The sequence below is a fragment of the Hemitrygon akajei genome, unplaced genomic scaffold (genome assembly GCF_048418815.1).
Source record: "Hemitrygon akajei unplaced genomic scaffold, sHemAka1.3 Scf000122, whole genome shotgun sequence".
In the NCBI taxonomy this organism is placed as follows: Eukaryota; Metazoa; Chordata; class Chondrichthyes; order Myliobatiformes; family Dasyatidae; genus Hemitrygon; species Hemitrygon akajei.
Genome location: NW_027332008.1, coordinates 622,469 through 637,374, shown reverse-complemented (window position 1 = coordinate 637,374; position 14,906 = coordinate 622,469). Strand labels below are relative to the sequence as shown.

At 43.4% G+C, this 14,906-nt stretch overlaps 1 protein-coding gene across 1 annotated transcript in view; it reads left to right on the top strand.

Annotated features, from left to right (window-relative positions):
- Positions 1-11,059, top strand: part of LOC140723642 (uncharacterized) — a 36,101-nt gene extending 25,042 nt beyond the window's left edge. Inside the window, exons 6-9 of the mRNA XM_073038216.1 lie at positions 378-935; positions 1,502-1,668; positions 10,618-10,789; positions 10,887-11,059. Coding sequence (XP_072894317.1) covers positions 378-935; positions 1,502-1,668; positions 10,618-10,789; positions 10,887-10,960 — 971 coding nt within the window. The 3' untranslated portion in view covers positions 10,961-11,059. The remainder of the gene's footprint in view (positions 1-377; positions 936-1,501; positions 1,669-10,617; positions 10,790-10,886) is intronic.
- The last annotated feature ends 3,847 nt before the right edge of the window (positions 11,060-14,906 follow it).

The following is a 14,906-nucleotide window of genomic DNA, read 5'->3' as shown; positions in this document are numbered from 1 at the left end:
CTCATGTTGTTCCATTGTTTAAAAAAGTATCTAAAAGTAATACGAGAAATTACAGGCCGGTAAGTTTGACATCATATCTTTATTTCATTTCCCAGTATCACCGGACACCATTGCATTATGATCCCATGGTCATCATTCAACTGCTGTGAATTAAGTGTTTAGCATTACTGTGTCTATCCTGTTATTTTACTGGGAGTGAATGTGTCCAGTCACCGGGTTATCCGGATGGTCACCAAGCAGGATGTACGGTTCACAGTAACCAGCACGGTTCCACTCCAAATCTGGTCAGCCAGAGTCACGGCTCCATTGCAGTCTGAATCAGTTTTGCTCAGATCTAAATCATACTCGTATTACCTGCAATTCATCATTTATTTCAGGTAGGAAATCGAAACGAGTAGGAAAAGTACTGAAGAGGATTTTACCAGGCGGATCATCGAGGGAAGATGACTGGGACAAGGGAAGCAATGTACCAAAACAGGGTCAGATTGAGAGCAATATCCCAGAATGCAGTACGGCCGCAGAGGAAGTGGAGAAAATTCAGCCCAGAGACACCGATCAGGAGCCTGGAACCGACACAGGTGAGGCGACTGCCTGTCAGCCCAGAGACAGTGACGTCAGAGACACTGATCAGGACCCTGCAACCAGCACAAGTGAGGCGACTGCCTGTCAGCCCAGAGACAGTGACGTCAGAGACACCGATCAGGACCCTGGAACCAGCACAAGTGAGGCGACTGCCTGTCAGCCCAGAGACAGTGACATCAGAGACACTGAGCAGGGCCCTGGAACCAGCACAACTGAGGTGACTGCCTTTCAGCCCAGAGACAGTGACGTCAGAGACACTGATCAGGACTCTGGAAACAGCACAAGTGAGGCGACTGCCTGTCTGCTCGGAAGCTCATTGGAAACTGAATTTTCAAGTCCCCAACAAGGAGCAGGTGAGTGAAATATGAGAGTGATGTGTTTGCAGAATGTGGCAGGGAGGAGGGTAAATGCGATTCCTTGTTGGAGGGTTGGTCAGAGGAGAGGGGGAATGTGTGGGTGTGGTACATGTGGTGTAGTGGGGCAGCCGTTACCCCACTACAGGAAATGTACTACCTGCTCTGAGGATTTCCAGGATGTGCATTGGAGGACATGCAGTTGTCCAGATAATAGACTATTTCCAGGATGTGCATTAAGGGAAATGTATTCGCCAGGATGGAGAGAGTATCTCTGGGAAGTGAATATTACCGACAGTCCCAGCATTTATTGCCAATCCAAAATTGAAATAGGTGAGTGGGCCGCATGGGGGATGGACTGGTTTGCATTAAATATGGTCCTTTATTAAAGTAATGGCTAGGACATTGTTGGTTCGATTTTAAGGTCAGTGTTGGAGATGGAGAATTAATCCATTTTTGTGTCTGCGAGCAGGTTCAAGTCATGTTTTTTTTTGTTGAGTTGTGTGAGACAGTGGAGACGAGCGATATCTGAGTTCAATCCTGTATTTTCCTTTTTATATTCACAGATCCAGAGTTTACAATCTCTGACCTCCTGGCAGAGGGGGAGGAATATCGACTCTACCAACTGACAAAGTTCTACAGGGACAGACTCAAACAAGCAATTGAAGAAAAGGTTGAAAGACTTGGCTGGATGTTGACAAAGGAGGGACATTTCAGTAGAGAAGAGAATGAGGTGAGTGTAGTGTGTGTATTGTCACAGAACTGTATAGTGTATGGTGACCAAAATTAATCTTCACGTTCTTGGCGTTCTACATGGCAATGGAGACTTTGATCTCTGACTTGTCTCCAGCAGATCTGGTTTCAGCTGTTAAATTGGGGAGCACTGGGAACTGCAGGGTCAGCCTCAACTTTTTTTCTCTCACACCTGCTGCATTTATCAGTGTGATATCAGAGCAGTGGCTGCGTAACTGGACCTTGAACAGGCATTGAGTCTGAAACTAATTTCAAATCTTGTCTGAACCGTCGGGCAGATTCATCTCATCTCATTAATCCACGATGAATATTAAACTGTCAGATTGTAAACTGAGACAACCGGCTTCACTGCCGTACTTGACAGAGGGAAACATGCTAACCATATCTGGTCTTGGCTCCGTGAGTTCTCAAACAATGTGTGGCTGATCTGTCATAGTCCTAGAAAATTACAGCACAGAATCAGGCCTGTTGGCCCATTTATTTCCATGCTGGAATATTTAACTATGTATTCCCATTGACCTTCACCAGGCCCTGGTGCTCTATACCCTTTTCATTCATGGATCTATCCAGACTTTTCTTAACCGCTTGTACTGCCTGCGCTGCTAGTTAGTTTTGCACTCATAGCACCCTCTGAGTCAACATGTTTCACCTTTTTACCCCCTGAACTTTTCACCTTTCACACTTTACTGATAACCTCTTGTTGCAGTACCTCTTTACCTCAGTACAAAATGCCTGCTTGCATTTATCCTGTCTGTACCCTATGTATCGACAATAGACAATAGGTGCAGGAGTAGGCTATTCGGCCCTTCTAGCCAGCACCGCCATTCACTGTGATCATGGCTGATTATACACAATCAGTACCCCGTTCCTGCCCTCTCCCCATATCCCTTGACCCCGCTATCTATCAGAGCTCTATCTAACTCTCTCTTGAATGCATCCAGATACCTGGCCTCCACTGCCTACTGGGACAGAGAATTCTACATATCCACCACTCTCTGGGTGAAAAAGGTTTTCCGCATCTCAGTTCTAAATGCCCTACCACTTATTCTAAAACTGTGGCCTCTAGTTCTGGACTCACCCATCAGCGGGAACAAGCTTCCTGCCTCCAGCGTGTCCAATCCCTTAATAATCTTATATGTTTCAATCAGATCCCCTCTCAGCCTTCTAAATTCCAGTGTATACAAGCTCAGTCGCTCCAATCTTTCAACATATGACAGTCCCACCATTCCGGGAATTAACCTTGTGAACCTACGCTGCACTCCCTCAATAGCAAGAATGTCCTTCATCAAATTTGGAGACCAAAACTGCACACAATACTCCAGATGATGTCTCACCAGGACCCTGTACAGCTGCAGAAGGACCTCTTTACTCCTATACTCAATTCCCCTTGTTATAAAGGCCAGTATGCCATTAGCTTTCTTCACTGCCTGCTGTACCTGCATGCTTGCTTTCATTGACTGATGTCCAAGAGGACCTAGATCTAGATCTCGTTGTACTTCTCGTTGTAATTGTGTAAACTTCTCTGAAATCTCCCCTCAATCTTCCACGTTCCAATGAATAAAGTCCTAACCTGGTCACTCTTCTTCTAATCCTGACAATATCCTTGTTTTTTTTGTGTGTGTACTCTTTCAAACTTATTTCCATCTGTCCTGTAGGTAGGTGAGCAGAACTGCACATAATATCCAAATTAGGCCTCTGCAACCTCTTATACAACATCATATCCCATCTACTGTACACAATATTTTCATTTACAAAGGTTAATATGCTAAGAAACGTTCTTTCAAATCTGCAACTTGAGTACATTTGCCGTCACTTTCAATGACTTATGGACCTGTATTCCCAGATCACTCTGTTCTACCACACATTTCAGTGCCGTACCGGTCGCTGTATAATATCTACCCTGATATCTCATGATCTCAGAAATCAACCGGTTGTCCTAAAAAGGAAGAAGATCAATAGGTTGTCCTGAAAGGGAAGGGGAAAAAAACGAAAAAGAAATCTGATAACTTGCTGAATATCTAACTAATGAGAGACAGGGACACACCATTTCAGGTCCCTCTCCTTGGAGCTCACAAACAGTGATTGTATTGGCCTATAACTAACCTACTCATCCATGAGTTGTATCAGAAAATCAATTGCGTTACACCTGTGAGTGACTCTGTTCTCGTTGGGATTCATAGGCGCTGTCTGTAATGAATCAGACAGGCATTACCCAAAGGTAAGAGGAGTAATCTGTAAATATGATGCTCATCTATAAATTCATCATCTGAAGACATCTGCTTCACTGGAAAACCATTAAGTCAAGTCAAGTCAAGCCACGTTTTATTGTCATTTTGACCATAACTGCTGGAACAGTACACTGTAAAAACGAGACATCATTTTTCAGGACCATGGTGCTACATAAAACAATACAAAAACTACACTGAACTACGTAATAAAAACACCGTAAAAAAAACGACACTAGACTACAGACCTACCCAGGACAGCATAAAGTGCACAAAACAGTGCAGGCATTACAATAAATAATAAGCAGACAATAGGCACAGTAGAGGGCAGTAACTTGGTATCAGTCCAGGATCTGAGTATTGAGGAGTCTGATGGAAAGAAACAGTTACATAGTCTGGTTGTGAGAGCCCGAATGCTTCGGTGCCTTTTCCCAGATGGCAGGAGAGAGAAGAGTTTGTATGAGGGGTGCGTGGGGTCCTTCATAACGCTGTTTGCTTTGCTAATGCAGCTTGTAGTGTAAATGTCCGTAATGGCTGCAGGGTCTTGCGATTCGAGATGGTGCAGTTTCCGAAACATGCAGTGATGCAGCTGCTCTGGATGCTCTCAATGCAACCCCTTCAGAATGTGATGAGGATGGGGGGGGGGGGTGGGAGATGGACTTTCCTCAGCCTTCGCAGAAAGTAGGTTCACTACGGGGCTTTCTTTGCTATGGAGCTGGAGGGACAGGTGAGATTCTCTGCCAGGTGAACCCCAAGAAATTTGGTGCTCTTAACGATCTCTACCGAGGAGCCGTCAATGTTCAGCGGGGAATGGTCGCTCCATGCCCTCCTGAAGTCAACAACCATCTCTTTTGTTTTGTTCACATTCAGAGACAGGTTGTTGGCTGCGCACCAGTCCATTAGCCACTGCACCTCCTCTCTATTAGCTGACTCATCGTTCTCTTAAATCTCTTGTTAAATCTCTTTCACAACTGTAACTCCTCAGACCTGGTAGCAGTGAAACTGAGGGATTATTTTACAGTGCAGTGGACCATCAGGGAATTATGCTGACTTATTCCATAATTATTGTCCATTACTTGTGTTATGGAAAACCTTTCCAATTCCCTACTGGTAACTGTTCTGGGAGATCCATCATTCAAACCGGGACATCATTCCTCTTGTTTCTCAGAGCAATGTCCTAAGCCCATCCATGTTCAGTTGCATCCTCGACTACCTTAATTCCATCATCGGTGTATGTTCTGGTCAGGTCACTCGTCTGAGTGCTGCCGGTACCATGTAACCCAGTACTGCCTTTTGCATGGTCGAATGGTCGGTGACTAAACCAGCTCCCCCACCAGGCTGGCCTGGTGAGGAAGGTGGCTAGAAAGGGCATCCCTTGCATCGAGCTTAGTCTGGCCATTCACTGCAACAGAACTTCCCCCAGCCGTCTTGGACCCAACCAGGCTGCTGGATCCGGGAGGGGATCTGGACCGGTACAACGCCCTACTCACCTAAAATCCACTCACGCACACGGTTCCTTTCTGAGGAGTGGGGTACCACCCCACTAACTGACGGAAAGGAACCATCATCATCCTATGGGATGGATAGCGAGAGTGAGAGAGTGAGAGAGTGAGAGAGACAGAGAGAGAGAGAGAGAGAGAGAGAGAGAGAGAGAGAGAGAGAGAGAGAGTGAGAGAGTGAGAGAGTGAGAGAGTGAGAGAGTGAGAGAGTGAGAGAGTGAGAGAGAGAGAGAGAGAGAGAGAGAGAGAGTGAGAGAGTGAGAGAGTGAGAGAGTGAGAGAGTGAGAGAGAGAGTGAGAGAGAGTGAGTGAGAGAGAGAGAGAGAGAGAGAGAGAGAGAGAGAGAGAGAGAGAGAGAGAGAGAGAGAGAGAGAGAGAGAGAGAGTGAGAGTGAGAGAGAGGTTGCTTGAAGAAGGTTCAATGTTTAATTCATAATTCCTCAGTAAATGAGGAAGCTCATGCCTGCATTCAAAAATTGATCACCATTTTACAGCATCAGTGCCAGGCAGTTACAATCTCCATCATAAGACAGCCGCACTGACATTCCGTAATGTTCTGTTGTCTTTACACATCATAATACCATAAGGCATCGGAACACAAATAGGCCATTAGGCCCATAGATCCTATTCCGCCATTATATCATGGGTGATTTACTATCCCTCTCAACTCCATTCTCCTGCTTTCTCCCAGTGAAACTTGCTGACCTGACTAGTCAAGAAGGTACCAACCTCTGTTTTAAATATACCCAATGACTTGGTCACCGCAGCTGTCAGAGACAATGGATTCTACAGATTCACTACGCCTCGGCTAAAGAATCTCCTCATCTCTGTTCTAAATGGACGTCCCTCTATTTCAAGGCTGTTCCGTCTGGTTGTAGACTCCCCCACTTTGAAGCATCATCTCCACGTCTTCTCAATGCCTTTCGATATTCCACAGGCTACAATAGATTCCCCCTCATCCTTCCACACTCCAGCCAGTACAGGCGCATCCAGGAATCATTCTCATTAAAATCAGTTTTAATATCACTGGTTCTGTTAGTTTAGATTCCTCTCTGGACTTTCCACAATGCCATCACATAATTTCTCTGATCAGGGGACTAAAAGCGTTCACATTATGCAAGTGTGGTCTAGCCAGTGCTTGTTCTTATATTCTAATCCTCTCGAAATGAACGCTAACATTGTTTTTGCCTTTCCTAACACCGACTCAACCTGCAAGGAATCCTGCACTCGGTCTCCAGAGACTCTTTACAACTCTGATTTCTGAATTTTCCCCCAGATTCAAAAACAGTCCATTCCTTCATTATTTCTGTCAAAGTGTATGGCCATGTACCTCCCTATACTACATGCCAGATGGCAATGATTTGTCCTTTTATTCATCGGTCTATGTCCTCCCGTGAAATCCCTGCTTCCTCAACGCTTCCTCTTCCTCACTATATCTTCATAACGCACACAATCTTGGCTATAAAGCCTTCAAATCATTGACATAACGGAAAAAGAAACTGTCCCAAAACCAACCACTGCAGAACCCCTCTGGTCACCAACATCCAACGATAAAAAGCCCTATTTGTTCCCGTTCTGTGCTTCCTGACAGTCAGCAAAATCTGTCTGGGAAAAAACATGGATCCTCCTCTATCCATGCTAGTATCTTTCTTGTCCTACTGTTGGCCCTGGTCTTGTGAAATGGCGTCATGTGGGACACCTGGTCAAAGGTCCTCGGGATGTCCAAGTAAACAACTTGCTCTGATTCTCCGTTGTCGACCCAGCATGCTGTTCTATCAAAAAATTCTATCAGGCAAGATCCCTTCCATGGACTTTGGCCTTTTTTTTATCATGTGCGTCCAAATACCCCGAAACCTTATCCTCAGTTATCGACTGCTGACATCTTCCCAAACGCTGATCAGACTAAATGGCCTATATTTTAAAATGGTGGGTCCTCCGGAACCATTCCAAAATCTATTGATTCTTGAGAGATCATTACTAACGTCTCCACAATCTCTTCAGCCTCCTCCTTCAGAAGCAATCGGGTGCAGTTGATCTGTACTCTTCTATCTTCAGAACTTTCAGCTTCCCGAGCATCTTATCCTCAGTAATTGCAAAAACACTCTTTCCTGCCACCAGATGTATGGACGGGCCAAGGACATAGGGTAACAGAGGAAATGAAACAGATTGACATTCGGAAGGAAACGGTGATGAGAAGACTGATGGGATTGAAGGCTGACAAATCCCCAGGTCCAGATGGTCTGCACCCTAGGGTACTAAAGGAGGTGGCTCTGGAAATTGCGGATGCATTGGTAATCATTTTCCAATGTTCCTTAGATTCAGGATCAGTTCCTGAAGATCGGAGAATGGCTAATGTTATCCCACTTTTTAAGAAAGGAGGGAGGGAGAAAACAGAGAACTATCGACCTGACAGCCTGACATCGGTGGTGGGAAAGATGCTAGAGTCCATTATTAAGGATGAAATAGTGGCATATCTAGATAGCAGTGATAGGATTGGGCCGAGCCAGCATGGATTTACCAAGGGTAAATCATGCTTGACTAATCTGTTGGAGTTTTTCGAGGATGTAACCAGGAAGTTAGACGGGGGAGATCCAGTGGATGTAGTGTACCTCGATTTTCAGAAGGCATTTGATAAGGTCCCACATAGAAGATTTGTGGGTAAAATCAAAGCTCAGGGCATCGGGGGGAAGGCATTGACATGGATAGAAAACTGGTTGGCAGATAGAAAGCAAAGGGTAGCGGTGAATGGGTGTTTCTCGGAATGGCAGGTGGTGACTAGTGGAGTGCCACAGGGCTCGGTATTGGGACCACAGCTGTTTACCATTTACGTAACGATTTGGATGAAGGCATAGAAATTAACATCAGCAAATTTGCTGATGATACTAAGCTGGGTGGCAGTGTGACATATGATGAGGATGTTAGGAGAATTCAGGGTGACTTGGATAGGCTGGGTGAGTGGGCAGATACTTGGCAGATGGCGTTTAATGTGAATAAGTGTGAGGTTATCCACTTTGGGAGTAAGAACAGGAAGGCAGATTATTATCTGAACGGTATAGAGTTGGGTAAGGGAGTAATACAAAGAGATCTCGGAGTCCTTGTTCCTCAGTCACTGAAGGTGAATGAGCAAGTGCAGCAGGCAGTGAAGAAGGCTAATGGAATATTGGCCTTTATTACAAAGGGAATTGAGTACAAGAGCAAGGAAATCCTCTTGCATTTGTACAGAGCCCTGGTGAGACCACACCTGGAGTATTGTGTACAGTTTTGGTCTCCAGGGTTATGGAAGGACATCCTGGCTGTAGAGGAAGTGCAGCGTAGATTCACGAGCTTAATTCCTGGGATGTCTGGACTGTCTTACGCAGAGAGGTTAGAGAGACTGGGCTTGTACACGCTGGAATTAAGGAGATTGAGAGGGGATCTGATTGAAACATATAAGATTATTAAGGGATTGGACAAGACAGAGGCAGGAAATATGTTCCAGATGCTGGGAGAGTCCAGTACCAGAGGGCATGGTTTGAGAATAAGGGGTAGGTCATTTAGGACAGAGTTAAGGAAAAACTTCTTCTCCCAGAGAGTTGTGGGGGTCTGGAATGCACTGCCTCGGAAGATAGTGGAGGCCAATTCTCTGGATGCTTTCAAGAAGGAGCTAGATAGGTATCTTATGGATAGGGGAATCAAGGGATATCGGGACAAGGCAGGAACTGGGTATTGATAAGGAATTGATCAGCCATGATCTCAAAATGGCGGTGCAGGCTCGAAGGGATGAATGGTCTACTTCTGCACCTATTGTCTATTGTCTATTGTGGAAAATACTTACTAATACCTTCCGCCATTTCCTTTTCCCCTGAGAGTAACACTCCACTGTTATTTTCCGGCAGCCCACAATCCACTTTCCTCTCTTTCACTCTTCATGTATCGGACAGACCTTTGTTTTGTTAAGCTATTTTACAATATTTGCTAGCCTACCTTCATATTTCATATTTTTTCTACTTATGGCTTTTTATTTGCCTTCTGTTGGTTTGTATAAACATCCCAGTCCTCCAGCTTTCTACTACATTTTGTAATATTCTGTGCCCTAGGCTTTGCTTTTGTGCTGCTTTGGCTACCTCGTCAGCCACGGCTGATCATCCTCCCTTTAGAATAATTCTTCATCTTTGTGATCATTTGTCCTGTGCCTTCTGAATTGCTCCGAGAAGCTTCAGCCATTCCTGCTCTGCTATTGTCCCTGTTAGTCATTTTTGAATTTATTTTTGCCCAGCTCCTCTCTCGTGCCTCTGTAATTCCTTTATTCCGCTGTAATACAGGTACATCTAACTTTACCTTCTCCCTCTCAAACTGCAGTGTGAGTTCTGCTATTTGACGATCACTGCCTCTTAAGGGTTTATTTTCCTTAAACTCCCTGATCAAATCTGGTGCAATACGCAACACAGGATTAAGATCCACCTTTCTTGTAGTGGGACCAACTATAAGCATCTCTCAAAAAAACATCTCAAAGGCATTCTATAAATTCCCTCATATGGGATTCAGCACTGACCTGATTTTCCAAAGCTACCTGCATATTAAAATTCCCCATTGACTATTTTAACATTGACCTTATTACATGCCTCTTCTCTCTCCCACTGGAATTTGTAGCCCACAACCTGGTTATTTTTAAGGGACCTGTATATAATTTCCAGCAGGGTCATGTTTCCTATGCAGTTTCTTAACATCTACAGCGTTCAATCCGATATCACTTCTTTCTCAAGACCTTTCATTTTTAATGACAACAGAGTCAATCCAACCCTTTCACCCACCTGCTTATCCTTTCAATTAAATATTTATCCTTGGAAGTAAGCACCCAAATATGATCTTCTTTCAGCCACGATTCAGTGATGCCCACCATCCACTTTTTTTTGCTCTCTCGCTCTCCCCTCTCTTCCGTTCTTGTTGTCACATCTTTTTGATGTAATGTTGCACATTGACGGACAAGTAAATTCATCACGTTGCATCTACCGCAGGATGTCAGTAAATGCTTATTCTTTCACAATATTCTTTTAGAATTTCCTTCAGTTACTGTTTCTCTGTTAATGACTGAACCCAGGGAGGATGAGGCAGCAGCCCAGTGACTGCATCTGTTCTGAAGCTACCGAGACCATGAACAGATATTTTCCTGCACATTCTCCATGTCTGTCTGTCTGCTCCACAATAAATTCATTGTTTTCCTTTTGTAGAAAGTCACTGAGCTGACAGAGAAGGGAAAACGGGCAGAGAGTTCCAGACTCTTCCTCAGTTTGGTGATGGACAAAGGCTCCCGGGCCCGGAGGGTGATGTGGGAATCCTTTGTGATGTGGAGGACTGAGCTACCCAAGTTGGACAGAATTCTGAGGGAAATAAAGGAACTCGGTACGTTAAAAACATGCACTGAACACAAAGACATATTGAAATAAACATTTTAGTTATTTTTGCTATATTTTCATGGTCATTATTTTGACTTAAACAGGTCCTGATCCACTGGAATACATAGACATTGCCCAAGGGTTATCTGAGTTGCCCTCCCATCTGATAGGTGAGTGACGAAATGCACCGTTCAAACCACATCTCAAATGTTATACTGTGACTTGGCAGAATCTGGAAATGAGAATTCACCATTAATCTTTCGCTTGAGTCTAGTTTCAGGTTAAAATTCAGATCATCTCTTTTTGCAGCCTGAATATTCTAAAATGTATTTTTCCAGCTGTTCCAGCTGTTAATGTGTTAATCCATCTGTTGGGTGTGCTGAACCCTTGACTCCAGTTTCTAATACTCTGGGAATCCCCACACACTCCAGAAGGCTCCTGATACACTGTATGTCCCAGTCCAGGTGACTTTTCTATCTTCAGACCTTTCAGATACTGAAGCAACCTTCCCCTTCATAATTGCAGCTACTCTCAATTCTGTCCGCGGATGCCCTTTACATTTTGGAATTCTGCTAGTGTTAATGTATTTAAGTAAACTACTTAAGAACTTTTTAAAAGCTATTATTAATGCTTTTTGAGAGGGTGATTTTAGATGCATATCATATTTTTACTGAGTTAAGTATTGTATGTAATTAGTTTTTGCTACAATAAGTGTATGGGACATTGGAAAAAAAGTTGAATTTCCCCATGGGGATGAATAAAGTATCTATCTATCTATCTATCTATCTATCTATCTATCTATCTATCTATCTATCTATCTATCTAGTAACTTCCACAGAGTTTGTCTGGAATGTCCTTCTCACCCGTTACTAAATCTACAATATCATTTTCCAGCAGTCCGATATCAACCCTCTCCCTTTTTTCCCACTCTTTATATATCTGGGAAAGAAAAACAAATCTTTGATATCCTCTCTCGTGTTATTGACAATAACCTCGCATTTCCTGCACATTCAGGTATATCTTGGAGCATCTTTAACACAGTTGCCTCCAACACGACACAAGCTGTAAATTCCAGGCATCCACCACCCTGTGAAAAAGCGACCCAAACATGCTGTAAATTTACCCCATCTCACCTTAACCAAATGCCTTCTGGTATGAGTATGAGCTAAGTTGAAAGCAAAATGCAGGCTCTCTACCCAGACCTTATCTTATAAACTTCAGTCAGATCTCTATTCTAACTCCAGAGTAAACAAACCAAGTTTATTAAACCTCTGCTTGTCTCACATGCCACCGAATCCAGGCAACATCCTGATGAACCTGTTCTGTACCCTCTCTAATCCTTCCCAGAGCTGGACCATTGGAAATGAATACAAATCTCCAGATGCTCCCTAAAACCATCAGAATTAGGAAGAGAATTAAGCTATTCGGCTCTGCGAATTTACTCCGCAATTCCTTTCAACCCTATTATCCTGCCTTCTATAAATGTTGACGCTCTTCCGAATCAGGAACATAGACCTGCATTTTAGTATACCCATTGACTTGTCTTCCTCAGCTGCCTATGACAATAATTTCAGATTCACCACACACCAGCGAAAGCAATTTCTTGCAATGTGGGTCCCCGCCAGCCGGGACAATTCCCCACAGTTCCAAAGCATGTTAATATCCTGTATGAGCCTCCCATGAGGGATCTTGTCAAACACCCGACTAATATCCAAGTAGACAATATCCATGTGTAACTTCATCCATCACCTTTGTCACCTCCTGGAGGAACTCAATCAAGTTAGCCAGATGCTAACCCCACCCAAAGCCTTGCTGATGAACCCTCAAACATTCTCCCTTTCATACTCCCATGCAGCAGAAAATATAAAAAAACTGAAGGTATGTACCGCCAGCTTTAATTCTGCATTGATAAGACTATTGAATGGTCGCCTATTATATTATTGCTGGCTGTTAATAATAAGGCAATTTTATATATAAAATTGTAACATCGTGTATCTCATAAATGATAACCACAATACTTACAGAAGAGCAGAAAGAATACCGTTAGGGCATGAACGGATTTAAGGAACAACTGATAGTAGATTATGTAATTCTATATCAAACCTTCAGGAAAGTAGAAATCTTTCAATGTTATATTGTATCAAAAACCATTTGATTCCCTCCCTCGCAGGGTTAAGAGAAGTTCCAAATATATATAAGATTCATCCAATACTTGTGAAATTTCTACAACATCTAATAAAACATTGGCGCCCAATAATCACCCTATAAACAACCACAAAGGAACAACCACCGTTATAAAAATAAATGTAGGGATTTTTCAGTGTAACTCACGAAGCCCACAATGGTTTCGCCTGGCTTTCAACCCGCTCATAATTTACAGAAATGGACAAACCTCTAGTATCAAATCAGATTTTTAAAAATGAATTATACCTTGACGCAGCTGTACATTGATGATTTGAAATTATTTACTCTTGCATCAGTAAATCTAAAACAAATAATTAAAACAATGGATCTAATTTCCAAAGATATAAGCATGAACTTGAGACTAGAAAAGTACAGAACATGAAACATAAAGAAAGGTGCAATAGAGCCGGTAGAATATCAAACAGAGCATCAGGATACAAGGCAACTGATGAATGAATGTGAAACATATAGTTAGAATATCAATAAGCAAAGAAAATAGGTCATCGTGTGATAAAGCAAAATCTTCCAAAAAAATTTACTTCAAGGCCGAGGAAACATTGAATTTACTGCGAGCCTGAAGAAAAGGTGAATTTATATCAAGGCTGAAGGAAATCTGCCAAACAGAGCTGAACAGTAAAAATATAACAAAGGTACTAAACTCTCCCTATGCCCATATTGACGAATTCTTCTGGTATGAAATGGATCTGGAAAATTTGCAAAAAAAAACTAAGAACTTAAATAACAATTTCTAGAAAACACCATGTGCACTGGTGCGCACTTAGATTGATATGAACGAGGACAGTATGAATATAATGAATAACAGATCTAAAACAAATGGCACAATAGTAAGAAAAAAGTTCTCAGGATCAGGGTTAATATCACGGAGATAAGTTGTGAAAAGTGTTTTTCTGCGCCAACAGCACAAATGTAGTATATGTATACAATTGTAGAAGTAGAATTGTATCAGCTTGAATTAATGAGTCTGATGGCCTGGTGGAAGAAGCTGTCCCCGGAGCCTGCTGATCCTGGCTTTTATGCTGCGGTACAGTTTCCCAGATGGTAGCAGATCGAACAGTTTGTGTTTTGTGAGACTTGGGTCCAGAATGATCCTTTGGGCCCTTTTTACCCCGTGTCTGTAACGTCCTGAATAGTAGGAAATTCACATCTAGAGACGCACTGGGCTGTCCGCAGCACTCTCTGCAGAGTCCTGCAATTAAGGGAGGTACAGTTTCCATACCAGGGCATGATGCAGCTAGTCAGGATGCTCCCAATTGTGTCCCTGTAGTAAATCTTTAGCATTTGGGGGCCTATACTAAATGTCCTCAACCATCTGAGGTGAAAGAGGAGCTGTTGTGCCTTTTTTCACCACACAGCTGGTGTGTACAGACCACGTGAGGTCCTCAGTGATGTGGATGCCGAGGAACTTAAAGCTGTTCACCCTCTCAGTCCCGGATCCATTGCTGTCAATGGGGGTTATCCTCTCTCCATTCCTCTTGTCTTTGCGACATTGCAACCAGCTCCTTTGTTTTTGCGACATTGAGGGAGAAGTTGTTTTCTTGACACCACTGTGTCAGGGTGATGACTTCTTCTATGCAGGCTACCTCGTTTTTAATTGAGATTTGGCCAATCAATGTAGTATCATCAACAAACTTAATTAGCAGATTGGAGCTGTGGGTGGTAACACAGTCATTGGTATATAGAGAGTAAAGGAGGGAACAGGACATAGCCCTGATGGGCACCTGTGTTGAGTGTCAGAGGGGCAGAGGTGAGGGAGCCCCCTCTTACGACCTGCCGGCGATCTGACAGGAACTCCACGATCCAGCTACACAAAGCAGGGTCAAGGCCGATGTCTCTGAGTTTCTTGTCGAGGTTGGAGGGAAATGATGGTGTTGAATGCTCAACTCTAGTCCAAGAACAGCATTCTGACATAAGCATCCCTC